The sequence below is a fragment of the Phaseolus vulgaris genome, chromosome 8 (assembly GCF_000499845.2).
Source record: "Phaseolus vulgaris cultivar G19833 chromosome 8, P. vulgaris v2.0, whole genome shotgun sequence".
Taxonomy (NCBI): Eukaryota; Viridiplantae; Streptophyta; class Magnoliopsida; order Fabales; family Fabaceae; genus Phaseolus; species Phaseolus vulgaris.
Genome location: NC_023752.2, coordinates 3,874,047 through 3,893,633, shown reverse-complemented (window position 1 = coordinate 3,893,633; position 19,587 = coordinate 3,874,047). Strand labels below are relative to the sequence as shown.

General features: G+C 30.8%; 2 protein-coding genes across 3 annotated transcripts; one reads left to right on the top strand and one right to left on the bottom strand.

Annotated features, from left to right (window-relative positions):
• Window positions 1–1,723: 1,723 nt before the first annotated feature.
• On the bottom strand, window positions 1,724–4,924 carry LOC137826114 (probable GPI-anchored adhesin-like protein PGA55). Its single transcript, XM_068631973.1, has one exon. It carries the CDS (start codon window positions 4,851–4,853, stop codon window positions 1,950–1,952), a length of 2,904 nt encoding a protein of 967 aa, XP_068488074.1. The 5' UTR covers window positions 4,854–4,924; the 3' UTR covers window positions 1,724–1,949.
• Window positions 4,925–11,738: 6,814 nt separating this feature from the next.
• On the top strand, window positions 11,739–14,506 carry LOC137826628 (MDIS1-interacting receptor like kinase 2-like). 2 transcript variants are annotated; one of them, XM_068632680.1, is made up of 3 exons: window positions 11,739–12,113; window positions 12,258–13,865; window positions 14,031–14,506. In XM_068632680.1, the coding sequence occupies exons 1-3, from the start codon at window positions 11,759–11,761 to the stop codon at window positions 14,405–14,407; spliced, it is 2,340 nt and encodes a 779-aa protein (XP_068488781.1). In that variant the 5' UTR covers window positions 11,739–11,758; the 3' UTR covers window positions 14,408–14,506. The 2 variants fall into 2 exon arrangements, with proteins under 2 accessions (XP_068488781.1, XP_068488780.1); XM_068632679.1 differs by having other exon boundaries at window positions 11,739–13,865.
• The last annotated feature ends 5,081 nt before the right edge of the window (window positions 14,507–19,587 follow it).

The window sequence follows — 19,587 nt, the reverse complement described above, 5'->3', positions numbered from 1 at the left end:
AAAAGAAAAACCAGCATATAATATTGTGCCAATATGTAATTCCTTGATTTCCGCATGCACCTACTGAGTAAAATAACTAAAATATCTTTAAAAACGACACCCATACTCCACTATTCACATGTGAATGCATCTTCATTTTTGTCTATGCATTTAAAGCGCTGTCATTTTGTCACTAAGTTTTGTTGTTCTTGACCAGTGAATCACAGTCTTAGAGGTAACATTTTCCCTAAATCTTATGTTGCATTGTCACTTGAAAATGAATCAATAAACATTTTGAAAGCTAAATTTAGAAATCTTTTCTGGAAGATAAAGAAATATAGTAGTTTTGGATAAGGCTGTTAAAAAATCTATTAAGAATGAGTAATTCAGATGTTAATCTGGATTGTATGATTTTGTATGGTTTAGATGAAGCATGGGATTAGTCATGTAGAATAATACTACATGAATCCATATGATATAATATCATATGAATCAGTATGTAATAAGAGAATATGAATCCTTATTATAATAGGATATGAACCCATAATTTGTCTAACAGTGATTTTAATTTTCAGTTCTAATATTTTATCAAAAATGTATTTACATTAAACTTATTTTAAATTATAATTTATAATTAAAAGCTTACTACTAAAACTTGAAAAAAATGGGCATATAAATTAAACAAATTCCAACTGATACATCAAATTTAAAGGTATTTTAGTTCTATAATGTTAAACTTTAACGATTTATTTTATTAGGAGACTAACATGCATTATTCCCTTTTATAAATAACTATTGGCGAATCTTGGCTTTTACACCTAAGCAACAACACAATATGCTAATCTTCTAAATGCCTATTTGGTATAAATGGAAAAGAGGGGGTCTTCTACCTTTGCCTCATCTTGCTCTTTATTCCATGATGACAGATAAACCTTATTAAAGTCACACATGGTTATTTGTCTAATCCATCAGTTTAAAACAAACTAAAAAAAAGCAAAACTGCTTGTAAATACTAATGGATTCCAAAGGTTAACTCTTAAATAGATGCTGCTGACACTTTGTATTTTATATAAGACATGCACATAATCGTTTTCATCTCCATCTTCCTTCTACAGTGAAAATACAAATCTATATCCATGTTAAGTAAATATTCTAAAGGGTAAAAATGTGTTTTAGGCCCCTCAATTTGTTGTTAAAATAAATGGTGAATTTAATCCCTCACCCTATTATTTTAAGGTCCATAAAGAGGGATGAAAATCATCCATTATAAGAAACACAACCAAAGTCATTCTTTAAAATATAGGATCCAAGATAAATTTTGACCAAAATTAAGGGCATTTTATGCTATTCTAAATTACAACATGATTTTTATTAGTCTTCAAGCAAAGAGACTAAGATATATCGAGATATGTCTCCTAAAGCTTAAGATGTTGAGTGAATGCTTAAGATTGACTGTAGCTCTAACACGGTCACTGACATAAGACCATCTCTATATTTGCAGATGATGTATAGAGAATGCACTAACCTATTATAGCACTTGATCATGGAAACTATGATATCAGCTCAAAGATCAATGCTCCTAAAAGCAGAAGCTTCTAGGCAAATCATTAGTTCAAGAGGGACAACTACAATATCAAAACAAGTTAGATGAAGCGATTGCTCCAAAGAAACAATGTATGCGCACACTACATGAGTAACTAACACAAAAAGTAAAATGGTGAAGTTTAACATGAGAAAGGCACAGTGGCACCAGAATCAATATGCATAGATATTTTGTTGTATGTGAAAATAAATAAGTGGAAGACCTGCTGACGCAAAATAACAGAATTTCAACTTCAGCAGTTATATGAAAACATAAGAAAATAAAATCTCCTAAAATGAAGGAAGCTGAATGATGCATAATACTATAAGATCTCTGATGAACTCATGTTCATCGGGTTAGAAACAATTGGATCACAATAGTTTACAAATCACCTAATCTTGTTTCCAATGATCTTTTGCTCTTTTGCTCTATCAATAGATCCCATTTTCTGAAGCCTGATTTGAGCTTTGAACTTAGCTATAAATTCACTGGCTTTCTTATCTACTTCAGAATCCAGATCTGAATCATTGACAAACTCAGGTACCCCACTTTCATCTGAGCTCATCCAAGTATTCTCAAGCTCAATATCTGAGTCTTGCTTAGACAAATCCTTGGTTTGTTCTAGCTTGTCTCTCGTTCGATGATTGGAAAATTTAATCTCAGGCTTAGGACAATAGGAATCCAGAGTTTTCTTATTGACTCCTTTCAATGGAAGATCTGGTTCTCCACTTTTCATTTTATCCTTTTTCAATACTGACTCAACATTGTTAACATTCTTCTCAACCTTTTCATCAGTTTGCTTGCTAGATGTTTCTCCTATTCTCATTGTCCCTGAAATCAGTCCGCTGGTTCTTCTTGTTCTAACTGATTTTCCTCTTGATGGAGCTTTCGCTAGGCTTGCAGGTTTTTCTGAGTCCGATTGCAAAGGATGCATCCGCGACTCTTTATTGCTAGGGGGATCCTCACCTCCAATCTCATTTAAACCTCTCAAGTCATTCAAACTGCTCTTTATGTCATCCGGGAGTGAGGAACCATTAGTATACCCTTGTGCTTGAAATGCTTGCGATGAAGCTTCACCATTCCTTCTAGTCAGAGATGATGGTGAACTAGAAGAAGATCCACGTGAGCTCTTCTTTTCCCCTAAATCTTCCTTCACCAAGTTCATATTCTCTGATGAAACAGAATCCAGAGAAGAACATAAACTTGACTGTGATGAGAAAGATCCCATAGACTGCAAAGACCTTGAGCTGAGCAATTCAAGTTGAGCTTCATCAACGGACATTGGCCTTAAATGTGAAGGACCGGAATCAGCAACATATTTTCCTTTAGATTCCACCATGCCATTTCTAGAAAACATCTGGAAATTCTTCTTTCCCATGTCCACCTCTTGGAAATTCATATTTTCTGAAACAGGCACGTAGGAAGTTGGCTTTTGTTCCATATCTTCCTCTTGGAAATTCACATTTTCTGAAGCTTGCATATAGGACGTCTTCTTTTGTCCCATGTCTTCCTCCTCAAAATTCATATTTTCTGTAGTATGCATATGGGAAGTCTTCTGCCCCATATCTTCCTCCTGGAAGTCCATGTCTGATGAAATTGAATCCAAGGAAGAATAAATTCTTGTGTGGGAAGAGAAGGGTCTCACAGACTGCAAAGATTTTGAACCAAGTGAGTCAATTTGAGTTTCATCAACAGACATTGGCCTAAAATGTGAAGGAAAAGAAGCAGCACCATATTTTCCTTTAATTCCCATCCTTCTATTTCTTGATGAAGATCCTTGGAAAATCTTCTTTCGCAAATCTGTCTTCTGAAAACTTGTATTTTCAGAAGTAGGATCATAGGAAGCCTTCGTTGTACCCATATCTTCGTCTAGGAAATTCATAATTTCTGAAACAGACACAAAGGAAGTTTTCATTTGCCCTACATTTTCCTGTTGAAAATTCATCTTTTCTGAGGCAGACACATAGGAGGCTTCCAGTTGCCTCATTTCTTCCTCTTGAACGTTCACATTATTTGATGAAATTGAATCCAAGGAAGAATACATATTGCGGGAAGAGAATGATGGTGCTTCAAATTTAGTTTCATTGTGGGAAGAGAAAGATGGTGCTTCAAACTTAGTTTCATTGTGGGAAGAGAAAGATGGTGCTTCAAATTTAGTTTCATCAACCGAAAGAGGCCTAAAATGTGCAGGAAGGGTAACATTGCCATATATTTTTTCTCTATCCATCCTCCAATTCCTTGAACGCCATGGAATTGGGGAAGCTGATGCACCACCAGCAGCAGCAGCATCATTAAATTGTTTCTCCAAATTGGAAGGTCCCAGATCTCCAAATTCCTTATCTCCGCTCTTATCTGAGGCCCTGGAAGAACCCCTTGAACCTGAACTGGAGTCACTTTCATTGGCATATTTAGGACTATCTACATCTCTTGCAACCGATCTTAAACTGCGAATCGGTAGCCCTAGAGGTTTATAATCAACAACCTCACCACACTCACCAGTTTTGTAGTTTGGTTGGGCCACAACCACCACTGGCTCACTATGATAGTACTCAGAATTCCAAGCTTGAACTACATTGGTTCCATTCCCATCACATCCAACAGAAGAATAACCAAAACTATCTTCAGAAATTGGCAAATGGGTTTTGTACTGCTCATCAAAAACACCAACAGTACCACCCCCATTGGGGCATACAACCCCTGCCCCCCCATCAAAGTTCTGAGGATTCCAACAATGCATCATCATGTTCATCCTCTTCTCATCAACCCCACATGGATTTTCATTAGCATTTCCATTTTCATACCCATCATCAAAAATAGTGGAAACAGGAAACACTTTAGACACATAACTAGGTACAGTGGCATTATCGTCAGCACTAGAGTGAGTAGTTTCTATTTCTACGTGTGTGTCAAGTTCTGAATTTCTTCTACTAAACAAACCATAAGTGACAGCAATGCCAATGAAGAGAAGGTGGAGAAGCTCCCAGAACTTGTTGACTATGGTTTGGCTCACAAAGTCAGGGGCTTGAGAGGGAAAAAGTGGGAGAACAATGATAAACAGTGCCAAGAAGAGAGCTTTGATGATGAAACCTGAGCAGGACTTACCTTGGTTGGTGGGTTTTGGCTGGATCCGTGAAAGTGGGAAATGGGGTTTGGTGTAAGGGGTTGAATCCGCCATTGACGGGAGAGTAGAGTGAGTGCCCCCTTGCTCTGTGGTGTGAATGTGTTTGTGTGTTTGTTTGTTTGTGAGATGGGAATGAAGAAAGGAAGACTTTGAGAACAAGGAAAAGTGCATCTGGCACAAACATGGAAGATAAAAAAGATTAAGGTAATTGTAATTGCCCAACACAGTGGGGCACAATTCAAAAGGTGTCACTGTCAATCATGACCGTTTGCTTTTAATGACATTGCTACCCTTTTCGACCTTTGCCAATTATTTGCTTTAAAAACTGTTGGGCCATAACAAGCCCAACAGCCCAGCCCAAATACATCATGCTAAAATGTAGGCAATTACTTCCTGCAACCAAATTTTGAATCTACACCCAATCAATTTCGGAAATTTAAAAATTGTCCTTCATTCCACGAGTATTTAGTACATCAGAATTGTTACATGTTGACGTTTTACAACACTAAACCATGTAAAATTATATGAAAACTCCACAACTATTTTATTTTACGGTTGATGGAGACATGAATTGAAAGATGATATTTTCATCAATGTTTTAAATAAGTAAAACATTTTATAATTAATATCATAATGGTTGGCATAGTTTATTTTGTTTCGTAATCTCTTCCAATTTGATTAACTATCATATTTGTTAAGTGTAAGTCTTTTCTAGAACATTTTTACAAACTTATGAGATAAAAATATTATCATCTTGGCTAATTTTTTTTATCATGAAACTAAAGAATATTTGATGTCGCCATCTTAACTTTAACCTGAATTTCAGCAATAATTCCTAAATAATCCTAAATCGTTATATAAAAAGATAATAATTTTTTATTGTAACTTGGACAAAATACATGAATGTCAAATATTAACATAATATTACCTTAAATATTGGGTGAGTGAATTGTTCATGACATGTGACTTAAATTTTTCTGTGATGGTTGGACTAAAAATTTTTCATCTAATACACTCATCACATCTAAAACAATATGAAAGTGTTAACTAATAACTTATCCGATTTCATAGAAATAGAGAGACACTCTTCAATTACATTGTGTTCTATAATATGCAAAAATTAGTCACTAGTGTAACCATGAACCTAAAAGCATCATTGGCCAATGTGGTGACTCTTAATCAATGAAATGTTGATGCAATTAATAACGCAAATTTCTTCTTACTAATAAAATACAATATTAATTCATCTTTATAAAAAAAAGTTTCATATCAGACTCACTAGCATGATTTTTCATACAAGTTTCAAATCTTACTCCAAAATTATTAGTCTTTCACGTGACACATTTTACGTTAGACCCAAAGAAAAATAATAAAAAAATATGTAGTGATATTTTTGTAAATAATTGGAACTTGTTTACATTAGACTCTAAAGATTTCAACATAAAATTCAATATTTACATTAGTTTGACCTAAATATTAAGTTTTACATTGGAACCTAACAATCTAACATAAAGAAAAGGAGAAGAACAATGTCTTTGATTTGTAATGTTAAGGAAGTGGAATTGAATGGAGAAGACAATAAGAAGAAGAAGGAGTCTTTCCAGATATACAGTCTTCGTGTTTATGTCATGACAACTTGCTTCTTATGCTTTTTAAATTCTCCCAACTTTTGTTGCTGCTTTGTTTTTTAAATCTTCTTATTTTTATACTCAATCATCAACTAATTTTATATTTTATGCTTTCTTATGTTTTTAAATATTATTTTTAATGTAAGTAACTATTCATTAACTACTCTTAATTATATCTTAATTATATGTAGGGATACTGTTTAAATAAGACTAAAAATTTTAAATATGCAGGGGCAGTATTTTTTATATTAGTTTATTAAATTAAATAAAAAAAGTTAGTTATATATATTGGTATTAGTACTTTTTATAATTTATCTTATATATTATTAGTATTTTAATATTAAATTTAGTGTTGTTAAATTTATTTAATCAAAAGATGATTATAAAGTAAAAAAAAAAAACTTTTCAGTAGAAAAAAATGACTTAATCTATAAAAGAAAGAATCAAATTGATGAAAGCTGCCCTAAATCTATCTATATATATATGCAGATAAAATGTATGATAACGATATGCATTTGATATTTAAAAAATACAGATTAATTATCTTTGTTTATTAACAATTGTAAAAGTTGCAGATATATAATTCTAAATTGTTCCCTTCAAAAAAACTAAAAACTTTTTTTGTCTGTTTATTAAATAAATTTATCAAAAACACTAAAAATCATAATTATTGAAAATCTTATTAAAAAAATCTAATCAAATAAATAAACATGTAACAAACAATTTACGTTTTTTCCCAAATTCTTAATAAAGATATTTGAATTATACTTTTCTTTATTCTCTCACTATTCCATTAATTGCATTTTAAAATCAAATCAAATTTAAATAAATTCATATTAAAAGGATTACTAATGTGTATACCGTATTTTTTTTATTTCCGTTATGAGTGTAAATGCAAAGACAAATTATTTAAAATTTTATTAAAATTCACTAGCCACTGTACCATGTGTCATCTGGAATTAATATAGTTGTTGCTTCAAATATAGTATGTGTGTTAAATACATAATCATATATAATGACTCAAGTTTCATTCACATCAACACATTAGTTTTCTCCTTATCGGTATCCTTCAAGGGTCTTAGCACCAAGACACATGATTATGGTGTTTCTAGTTTTGTTAATCATATAGGCCTTTTTTTTCTGAGACATAGACACTAACATATTCACCTCACCCTTTAGAGCATCAATACATTCTTATAGTATCAAGATTGTCTTCATCTTGATTCTCTATAATTCAAAGTTGTTATCCTCAGAAAACTTCTCAATGTGAAACTTGGTGATTAATTCTTTTCCTTGTTCTCACAGACGACGTGAATTGTTGGATTCTCAACAATAACAAAACAACAAGAAACACACAAAAATGATTGAAATAAAACTTTTATTAAAATTAATTTTTTTTATAATAGTCTAATCATTATACAATGTAGTCATCTGTTTGTACTTAAAACGACCTATGTACATAAAATCTAAATTTAGAAATAAACAAAAAAATCGTTCGAATATAATTAGAAGGAGAATGTACTAAACAATCTATGTAGTTATTGTAGGAACTAATTGAAGGAAACAAGAGAAGACAAAAGGTTGTAGAAACTGATTGAAGGTAATTGCACAAGATTGCAAAACTATTGAGCTGATCTCATTCATTTTGATTTACTTCAATAATATATATATATATAATAAAATTATAATTACTAGAAGCTATAAAATAGGAATACTAACAAACCCTGTAATCATTAATGCAATAATCACGGTAAAATAGTTTAAGGTAATAAAATCAGAATTAATAACCAACATGATCCCTTAATTTAATTCTGATTTGGAACCACCTTCATGCCCAACATATCTCTTAACTTGATGAAAGCATTGATCTTCAATGGCTTAGTGAAAATATCTGCAATCTGATCTTCTGATCTGCAATATTCCAATTTGATCATGTTCTTCCCAACTTGGTCTCGCAATAAGTGATATCGAATATCAATGTGTTTACTTCTTTGATGAAAAATTGGATTCTTTGCAAGATTAATTGCAGAGACATTGTCAACATAAATCTTAATTGGAACATCTAGATTAAAACCAATTTGAGTCATGATATTGTTTTTCTCAATCACCATCAATTCTTCATTCACAACTTCTTTCCATTTAGGGTGTTGAATGGCATATGCAAGTCTCACGTGTTCTGATTCTGCAAAAAAAGCAAAGTGAACTAAATCTCCGTTGTCATCAACTTCATCATCAAGATTTACTTCGCAATCTTAAAGGTGTACAGGTTGTCGCTGCTACCTTTTTGGTCGCTCCATCATAGTTGCAAAATGAGCTGCAACTTCAGGTTGAATTACAGCTTCAGGTTGAATTGCAGCTTCAGGTTGAACTGTAGGTGCTTCAAAAGTGACTTCATCTTACACATCATCGTTCAAAACGTAAATATATCGTTTTTTCGAATCCATTTCAGTTGTTGCATTCCATTACCATTCCTCATCTTCGGCAAATGTAACATCACGACTGATAATCACCTTCTTTGTCATTGGATTGTATAATTTGTATCCTCCATGCTTATATCCAATGAAAATGGTCTTCACTACCTTATCATCCAACTTCGATCTTGCTACCTTGGGGACATGAGCATAAGTAATTGACCCAAATACCTTCAAGTGCTGCACATTGGGTTTGAATCCGCTCCATGCCTCAATCAGAGTTGTGTTAGGAACACTCCGAGTGGGTGATCTGTTTATCAAATTTTCCGCACATGTTACGGCCTCAGCCCAAAAATAATTTGGCATACCTTTCGCTTTAAGCATGCTCCTCGCCATGTCCATGATTGTTCTATTATTTCTCTCGACAACTTCGTTGTGTTGAGGTGTGTAGGGACATGTTATGTTATGCTGCAACCCAAGTTCTTCACAGTGCCTCTTGAACTCATTAGACTTGTACTCACCCCCTCCATCACTACACACCATCTTAATTTGTTTGTCACTCTTTCTTTCAACAAATGCTTTAAATATTTTAAAGCAGTGGAATACCTCATCCTTGCTTTTCAATAGGTAAATTCAGGTTTTCCTTGAAAAATCATCAATAAAGGTTAAAACATATTTATTACCTCCAACTGATGATATGTTCATCGGGCCACAAACATCTGTATGAACAAGCTCCAAAGAAAATTTTGCACGCCAAGGCTCCTTAACAAATGGTATCCTATGATTCTTTCCAAAAATGCAATTCTCACACAATTGATCAGAGTGATGAATATGGGTAAACCATTCACTAAATTTTGTTTGGAGAGATTTTCCAAACTCTGAAAATTTAAGTGCCCAAAGCGTAAATGCCACAACCACGATTCATTATTCATTATTGCATTCAAGCACTTTAAATCACCCATATGAATATCTACGGAAAACATGCGGTTTTTTTATAAAAAGGTTTTAAGAATCAAACTACCTTTTTTATCAAAAATTGAGAATTGATTTTTAACTATGTGCATCACGTAACCCTTTAAGAATTTGCATTTTTCCAGTCGCCGGAACGAACTTGCCATCACCGAATTTCACTTTTGTGCGAAATGAGTCATCCAAATCTGCAAACAACTCCTTCTGACCACACATATGATTCGTGCAACCTGTATCCAAATACCAAGTCTGATTGTTTGGAGTTTCATTTGATGTGGTTGCCATTAGTACTGCATGATCCTCTTCATCTTGTTCGTGATTACTATCTTCTTGAGCACAATTGGCAACGTGATTATCACCTTTTGATCTACACTCATTTGCATAATGGCTGACCGCGTTTATAACAGTTATAACACTCCACATTTGATTTATTATAAATGTCTCCTCGTCCTCCGCGACCACGTCCTCCGCGCCAATAGTTATTTGAACTTGGATTGTGATTGGAACCAAAGTTGTTTTGCTCAGCACCTCCATGATTCTAGCCACCACGACCTTTATCATGTTTATGATAGGAGCTACCAATTGAGGTTTGTGCTTGTAAAGCCTGTTCAATTGGTTTTTCAATCTTATTGTCATTCATTCGCTGCTCATGTGCTCGTAGGGAACCAGACAATAACCTTACTATCATTTTTAAAATGTCATTGGCCTCTTCAATTGCGGCAACAACATGTTCAAATCTGGGAGTTAAAGATCTCAAAATCTTCTCCACCTTACTTGCTCCGAATGTGTTTCACCATTGGTCTTCATCTGATTTGTCAAGGCAAGAACTTTATTTATATAGACATCAATAGTGTTTGTGGTTTCCATCTACAGCAATTCATATTGGCGTCTTAGGGTTTGAAGACGCACCCTTTATTGAAGGTAATTGCACAAGATTGCGAGACAGTTAAGCTGATCTCATTCATTTTGATTTACTTCAATAATATATATAATATAATAAAAAAAAAAGGAAGACGTATGTAAACTGACCATTAATGCAATAATAACGGTAAAATAGTTTAAGAGTAATAAAATCAGAATTAATAACCAATAGTTATGCATAATTATGATTTAGAGTGCATGTTCTTAATGGTTACTCCAAATTGCGGTAACGATGGAGTTATGAAGCACACTTGCTTGCAATTCTTTGAATAAACATTACTATCCATGAGACGTGTTTGTGAGAGCATAGGAAACAACTGCAGAAATGGTTGCATTCAAATATTCAAAACTTGACTCCACGTGGGCACCCGGCCAAAACGTTGTGGAATTCTTTGCACCATCATACGTATTAATTACCATAACATGCTACAAAATCAACATCTCATCAATTTTCCACTCATGATTTTGAATATTATTCAAATTCTTCATAGTCTCAAACTTTCACTTTATCAGTCAATTTTTTTTCCAACCTATTTATCAAAGCTATTTATAAAAATGTAGAAAATTAACTAAAACCACGTCTAGCAAAAAAGAGTTTTGTAAAATATCAAAAGAAAGTGAAGTCATACTAATATAGACTACAATTACATTTTATCTTAATTAGTATATATACAGTAAATTAGTATAATATCATTTACTTATGATTAATTTTATTGAATTTATTATTATTATTATTTATTTAAATTTTTCAGAATGATTACAAATTATAAGAAAGAAATATTTGAAATTGTGTAGAGCCAGAAGTACCTATTATTCACTTTGTTTATGGTAATAAAAATTAAAATAATAACGTTATAAAAAGAATACTCAATATTAATGATTATATTATATAATAAAAGACATAAAAGTAAATCAGGTAATATAATTAACACGCAAAGATTAGTAAAAGGCAAAAAAATATCTAGATTAGACTCTCCAAGTCAAGCAATGGCGTGAGATACACGCATAGCGTCAATGGGGGAAAAGACTTGTGGAATTTCCGTGTTTATGGCTCTTTTATTCAACTTGGGTTACGACAGTATAAGAATCAGCAGCTACCATACTACTCTCTCATCATTAACATTCCTTCTATTACCTCTTTTTGCAGATGATGCACTTTTTTAATTCCAATTTCCATGGTATGTCCTTTCTTCTTATTTATGTTTTGCTTTTTCTGAGCTCTGTTTGGGAGTTAGGATCAGCGTCTACACCATCGCAGCTTCAATTGGAAGCAAACGCTATAATCAATAGTGGATGGTGGAATCTGTCGTCATTATATTCACATCATATCTGTTCATTGAATCGTGGTATACTTTGCAATGATGCTGGAAGTGTAATTGGTATCACATATCCGTGTTTCGAAGGAGCGGTTCAATTAGCAACACTAAACCTCTCTGCTTTCAAGAATTTAGAATCCTTCGAGGTCTCCAGCTGTCTAGAAGGGACTATCCCACCTGAAATTGGTAGTCTTTCCAAACTCACTGTTATTCGTTTATTCTCCAATGCTCTTAAAGGTGAAATACCTTTCACAATAGGAAATATTTCCAAACTTGTTGTTCTTGATTTATCTCATAATTCTCTTCAAGGTGAAATACCTTTCACAATAGGAAATCTTTCCAAACTCACTGGTCTTGATTTATCTCATAATTCTCTTCAAGGTGAAATACCTTCCACAATAGGAAATCTTTCCAAACTCAGTGGTCTTGATTTATCTCATAATTCTCTTCAAGGTGAAATACCTTTCACAATAGGAAATCTTTCCAAACTCACTGGTCTTGATTTATCTCATAATTCTCTTCAAGGTGAAATACCTTTCACAATAGGAAATCTTTCCAAACTCACTGGTCTTGATTTATCTCATAATTCTCTTCAAGGTGAAATACCTTTCACAATAGGAAATCTTTTCAAACTCAGTAGTCTTGATTTATCTCATAATTCTCTTCAAGGTGAAATACCTTTCACAATAGGAAATCTTTTCAAACTCATTGGTCTTGATTTATCCCACAATTCTCTTCAAGGTGAAATACCTACCACAATAAGAAATCTAACACAATTATGGAGCCTAGAAATCTCTAACAACTACATTGAAGGCTCCATTCCTTTTGAATTGTCATTCTTGAAAAATCTTGATTTTGTAAATCTATCTTACAATAAAATCAATGGAACCTTGTTCCTTTCACTTTCAAACCTTATGAACCTTCAAATTCTAGACATTTCACATAATCTACTCATTGGTTCCCTAAAACTCTTCTCGAATAGAGATTTTTCAATCTTAAAAAGTCTAGACCTAAGCTACAATAATTTTACTGGTCCACCTCTATTTTTGAATGCCTACAATGTGAACCTTTCCTTCAATAATCTGAAAGGTCCCATACCAAACGGTTTAATTCCAGATGCGTTAAAAGGAAACAAGGGTGTATGCAGCGACATTTTAAATATACAAACCGAATACCAATTCCAACCTTGTTCAGTCCGCCACAAGAAACTAACGCAGAATCAGCTAGTCATAATTCTTTCTATCACAATTTTTTTAATCATGGCCTTCTCACTAATTTTATATTTGAGGCTCAATCGTGTTGCAATCAAGGAAAAACATGCAAGGTTAACAAAAATATCTAAGAACGGGGACTTGTTCTGTATATGGAACTATGATGGAAGCATAGCCTATGAAGACATCATTACAACAACGGAAGACTTTGACCTCAAATATTGTATCGGAACAGGTGCATACGGGAGTGTTTATAGGGCTCAACTACCAAGTGGCAAGATTGTTGCGGTGAAAAAACTCCATGGCTTTGAAGCAGAGGTCCCCACATTTGATGAGAGTTTCAGAAACGAAGCCAAAGTATTGTCAGAAATAAAGCATCGACATATCGTTAAGCTCCACGGATTCTGCTTGCACAAAAGAATCATGTTTTTGATATATGAGTACATGGAGAAAGGAAGCTTGTTTTCTGTCTTGTTTGATGACATAGAAGCAATGGAATTGGATTGGAAAAAGAGGGTTAACACAGTAAAAGGCACTGCACATGCTCTTTCATATCTTCATCATGATTGTGTCCCTCCAATAGTGCATAGAGATATATCAACAAGCAACGTGTTGCTTAACTCCAATTGGGAGCCTACTGTTTCTGACTTTGGCACAGCTCGATTTCTCAATCTTGATTCATCCAATCAAACTATAGTTGCTGGAACCATTGGATACATAGCTCCAGGTAAATTGTTCATAATTTATTTTCTAGTTTTGTTTGTTTATTTGTGATTTGATGCAGATGAGGCCTAATGAAAATACATACAAGAAGCAGATGGAGTACTCTTTTACATTTGTATTTTCAATTATTTTTCTTTGGATGTTTAAATGTGATGTTGAAAAAATGCAGAGCTTGCGTATACAATGGTTGTGAATGAAAAGTGTGATGTGTATAGCTTCGGAGTGGTGGCGTTAGAAACCTTGATGGGAAAACATCCAAAGGAAATACTCTCATCACTTCAATCAACTTCTACAGATGATGACATCAAATTATGTGAAATATTGGACCAACGCCTCCCACACCCAACATATTCAATTTTACAAGACATAATTGTCATTGCCATTGTGACTTTTGCGTGCTTAAATCCCAACCCTTGCTCTCGCCCAACAATGAAAAACATTTCTCATATTTTTCTTAGTCAGCTCACACCATTCAACATTTCTTTACATCATATTTCATTGCAGCAACTCATGAGTCGAGAACTCACCCACTACTTGAAATTGTGAACTTTTTGAAATCTTAGTAGAAATTTACACTATAACAACTTTCAATAAATATTTTGTGGTTGTTTATCAATTGACTAGTTACAAAACCTTTTCAAATTATATTCCTTTGTGTTCAACCATATTTCTTTTTATTTCTGATATGGATTATAGTAATGATAAAATGAGTTATCATTGTATGGCTAACACCATTTGTTCTTAGGGTGGTGATGAAAACAATTGTTATTTGATAACAAAATGATATCAAAGGTATGTTATGTGGCATGTTGAAAACACAACATCATGATGATGATAATAATAATAATATTAATAATTATAATAAATAAATAAATGATAATCTCAATTATGAGTTTTAAGTATTTTTTATCCAAAATTCATAAGTATATGATTAAATGATAATTTATATAATTTGTGTTATCCCATTTAACAATATGAATTCATAAAATTTCAAATAACTATAAGATAAACCTAAACATGTACATGGTAGTTGAATCCTGAAACAAATTATGTATAAGAAGGTTAAATATTTTAAATTGTCGATTGTTTTGTATAGTTTATAGTAAAATTCATAAACATTTATAAAAGATAACATATAAGATATATAAACATGTAAAAATACAGTTAATGATCACAACCAATTTAAAAATAAGTAATTGTATCAGTGGACAAATTAGGTTAATGTTAGAATGGTTTGATTGAGTTTGGTTGTATGGCTCAACTCCTTTGTTAAATGAAAAAAAAAATTAGGTTAATGTTATAATGGTTGGATTGAGTCGGGTTGTAAGGCTCAACTCCTTTATTAAATGAAAAAAAAATATTTAGATTGATAAATGTTATTGTATATAGTGTGATACTTATTATCATTAGCATACATCCACTACTTGTGAAAAAACTGAATGTATTTATATCTATGTCTATATAGTCACTTCCTTGATGTTTTTCTTTTTTTTCATTTTCTTAATATATATAAGTTGGATAAACAATGAATAATTTTAAAATTAAACAAATTTAAAGTTAAACTTGTTTCTAAAGTCCACAATTATTATCAACATTTACTATTAAAATAATAATCCAAAATGTGTTCCTTAATAACATCAAATTCAAATTTCACAGTTTTAATATTTTATAAAAATATATCATTACTCAACACAAGTTGCAACACAAACTCTCTAGAACTCATATATTCAAGGGACTCACCAAAAGTAGGCAGGTCAAGTTGATTTTTTTCAACTTACTAAACCGCTCCACTACTATAAATATATTAAATAGAACTTAATTTTAAAAAATAATAATTAATTATTATATTAATTAAATTAGATAATATTTTAAAAATTAAAAAAATTATGATTAACAAATATTTTCATAATAAATAGTAAAAGATACGGAAACTCTTCAAAAATTAGAGCAAGCCATTCAAAGTCCTCAATTCCACGGCAGACACAGTAGTAATTGATTGGAAAATGTTTTTTTTTATCCTACACCCTAATAAATATTAATATTTTAATTTTTTTAATTTTTTAATTTTAAAATTTATTTTAATATTTTGTATTTTATTTATATTTTCATTATAAAAAAAGTTTTTTTTTAAATTTTTTTAATTACAAATATTAATATTTTATTGTGAGTGTAAGATGGAATATGATGTCAAAATATCATCACCCTAGTTAATAACTAGGTCTTACTTTGAGGTGATGAAAATAGAATTGTATAAGAGAGTGATGTCTTACAAAACACAACTGTGACAAACAAAATGATAATGGCATGCACATCCAAAAACTCAGAAGAGAAGAACACTGTCACAACATTGTGCCTTCTAACTCACCGATCACAAGACTATGTCAAATGTAAATGCTTCAACAGTGGGCTTGACGTACAAATTCTCAATCATGAATTTATCTTCGAGCAATCAAGATTTATGATTTATTCTCTTTATTATCTGTACTGACAAACAAATGAGTATCTAAATATAATACTTTTAATATGTGTCGAAGTTAAGGCTAATTTGTAATTATTTTAAAAAAAAAATACTTAAACAATGAAATATACTAATTAAAATAAAATAAGAAAATAATTTTTTTATTAATTTAACTTTTAATTTTATAACTTGTAGAATTTCTTTTAAATCCTTATACAAAACATATATTAAAAAACAATCAAACCAAAACTCAAATTTGTGATTAATAAACTAAAAGAAATATATATCATTTAATTAATGTGTAATTGTGATTTGAAATCAGGTTCTAATTTGAAATGTTGAATAACAAACAAATAGTGTTAAAAGTATTTTTTTAGATATTTTCTTTAACTCAAACTTTTAAACCTATTTTTTAAATTTATAAATAAAAAAAGTGAAAGTTTGCCTTAATTTACTGAAATAGTTATAATTGTTCAAATCATTTTAAGGAACACAACTTTTGTTCAACCCATGATTGATTATAGTATGTTTTTTTAGTGTCACTATCTGTAAGTAGTTTGATATTCAAGTCAATGCAGAAGAGAGTTTTAAGGTTTTTATGGTAAAGATTAGTACTTATTTTGGGCTGTTCTTTATGTCCTTTCCCATACTTCATGAACACTGTTATCCTCTTGGACTTAGTATCATGATTTATAGAATTCTGTTATAAGATATTTCTCTATCATTCCATTTTATTTTAATTACCTACTTTCTTTTAGTATATATATATATATATATATATATATATATATATATATATATATATATATATATATATATATCAGATTGGACCTATCTAATTTGAGGGTCTGAAATTTATATGAATGTCACTTAACATTACATATGCACATTTGGCTTGCATTGGAAACCTTTCATTATGGTTTTTGTGCTTGTATTAAACCTTTTGATTGGAGTTTTTTTTAAGTTGGATATGAATTGAGAGTGGATTTAAAGAAGTAAAAAAAAAAATGAAAAGTGATGGTTTGAATTAAAGGGAGAAAAAGTGGGAAAAAATGAGAAAAAAATTTATAAATAATTTGATTGATTGGAAAAATTAAAAGTTTATAAAACAATTAAATTATTTTTATTAATAGAAATTAAATTTGATTAATTATTAAATTTTAATTTCTTTAAATATTTGATATTAATATTATTATTAACATTATTATTAGTATAAATATAATCATTAATATTATAATTGTTTTATTATTAGCTATTTTATTTATTTATTTTATGATTATTTTTATATTATATAAAATAATTATAAGTTTTATATAACATAATCACAATTAATTAAGTTATATAAGCGAATATAATCATATAATTATATTTATATAGTTACCTTATAAAACATATTTCATCGTAATTTTGTAAATATGAGATAAAGATGAAAAAAATGGAAAATTTTCATGTGATCAACATATCCTTGATTTTAAATGGTTATTAACATTTGTTATTATTCTTATTTATCTTATTTTATCACATTATATCATCTAACTAATATCTATTTAGTTCTTACTTTCATCTTTACACTTTTAAAAGAAGTGAAAGAGTCGTCTTTTAAATTTTTATTTAATTGTTCATTTCTACTTTCTACTTATTTTCTTCTAATTCAAATATTTTAAATTTTCACTATTTTTCTATCTTTTTTTACTCTTTCATTCCTCAATCTAGAAACTTAAAAAAAATATATTTAAAAAACTAATGAAAAATTATCATAATTACAAGAGAAAGAAAATATAATGAACCATTAAGGAATTAAAGGGAGACAAAATAATGAGAGAAAACCAATGTTTGTAACATGTTCAGGAAAATGAACCATGAAAAAGTAGATTGATCTATAATTTCTTAAAATAATTGCTTACATAAAAATTTAAAACTAATCTTATTTTTGAAAATTTTTGTAGTCAGTAATATTTATGTCATTTCAAGTATATGTTTTATCTTTTTTTCATTTATATAATTAAATCAGAAAAAAAAACATGTTTTTATTAAAAATCCAAAAATTATCTCACTTCTTTTTTCTTTTCCACACTTTCTTCTTTCTTCTCTCTGTCTTATTTTATTTTTGTTTCTGTTTGTTTCCTGAACCAAACAAAACAGTATACTTTTTATAGGTCATGAAGACAGCTACAGTAAACTCTTGACCTACTCTATCAGCACTACATCTACTGTTTAAAAAGCAGATCAAATCAAACCAAACCGAACTCCTCTTGTAACCAATGATCCAAAAACAGCAGTATTGGCGCAAGTTATTTTTTACTGTGCTTTTTTATGCTTCCTTTTAAAACTTTAAATCACTTAATGTACCTAATGATATCAGTGAGTAGCCACACACTTTGTATTCTTCTAACATTAAACAAACTAATATTTTGAGACTAACACGTGGGTTTTAATTTTAATTTCTCTTCAAAATTCAATAATTTTATTTTATGGACAATTTAACCAAGAAAGATTCTCTAAGACTTATGAGTCAGTAGAGTAATTTATTTGTTTTATAAACTAAATCAATTTATTCAAATAGAAAAAAAAAAGTGCAAAATTGTCCTTCCAACCATGTGCAATTGGTGTTCATGAGAGTTTATATTCTAGTTCTATATCTCAGTTTTTCATTCGCAACCACCAACTCCATTTCATTCCATTTTTATGTGACTCCAATTTTGAATTACATGTTTTCAATTTGGGTATCTCTCAAACCCCTCTCACAATTTGTAGTTGTCCTGAATTCAATATTTAATATATATAAAACATATTACATGAGAATATTTTTAAAAAAACTTAAAAAAGTGATTGGGAAGGGGAGATCAACAAAATAACATTAAATCTCACTATATTGGCAAAAATAAACAAATAAAATTAGTTTTAATAGGTAAAATAGTTATTCCTTCATGGAATGTGAAGGAAAAAATTTATATTTTATTTACAGTGCTATGACATATGAGTAAAGGCTGACAAAAATCTCTAAAATGAGAAACCACAATCATTCCTTCACGTTTAACCCTCTTTCCACCACCCCACCTTTTCTCTAGGAAGTGGCATCCCAATTTGGTGAGAATTTCATAGATTCGAATTCTCTTCTTTTTAAAGTCTAAACTATTAAATGGTTGTACGATTTGGCATATGAAATCTTACCCCCACCCAAACCATAACCCCTCTTAACACATATCTACCCTACGCAAATCTTTAAGTTGACAAGAACTTGTACCACACACATACACACAATAGAACG

What these genes read in the sequence shown, in the direction of transcription:
- LOC137826628 (XM_068632679.1), top strand. Translation starts at nt 11,759, where the DNA reads ATGATGCACTTTTTTAATTCCAATTTCCATGGTATGTCCTTTCTTCTT. An exon ending in CATTGGATACATAGCTCCAG is followed by an intron (nt 13,866 to 14,030) that starts GTAAATTGTTCA and finishes GAAAAAATGCAG; the next exon opens with AGCTTGCGTATACAATGGTT.
- LOC137826114 (XM_068631973.1), bottom strand. Translation starts at nt 4,853, where the DNA reads ATGCACTTTTCCTTGTTCTCAAAGTCTTCCTTTCTTCATTCCCATCTC.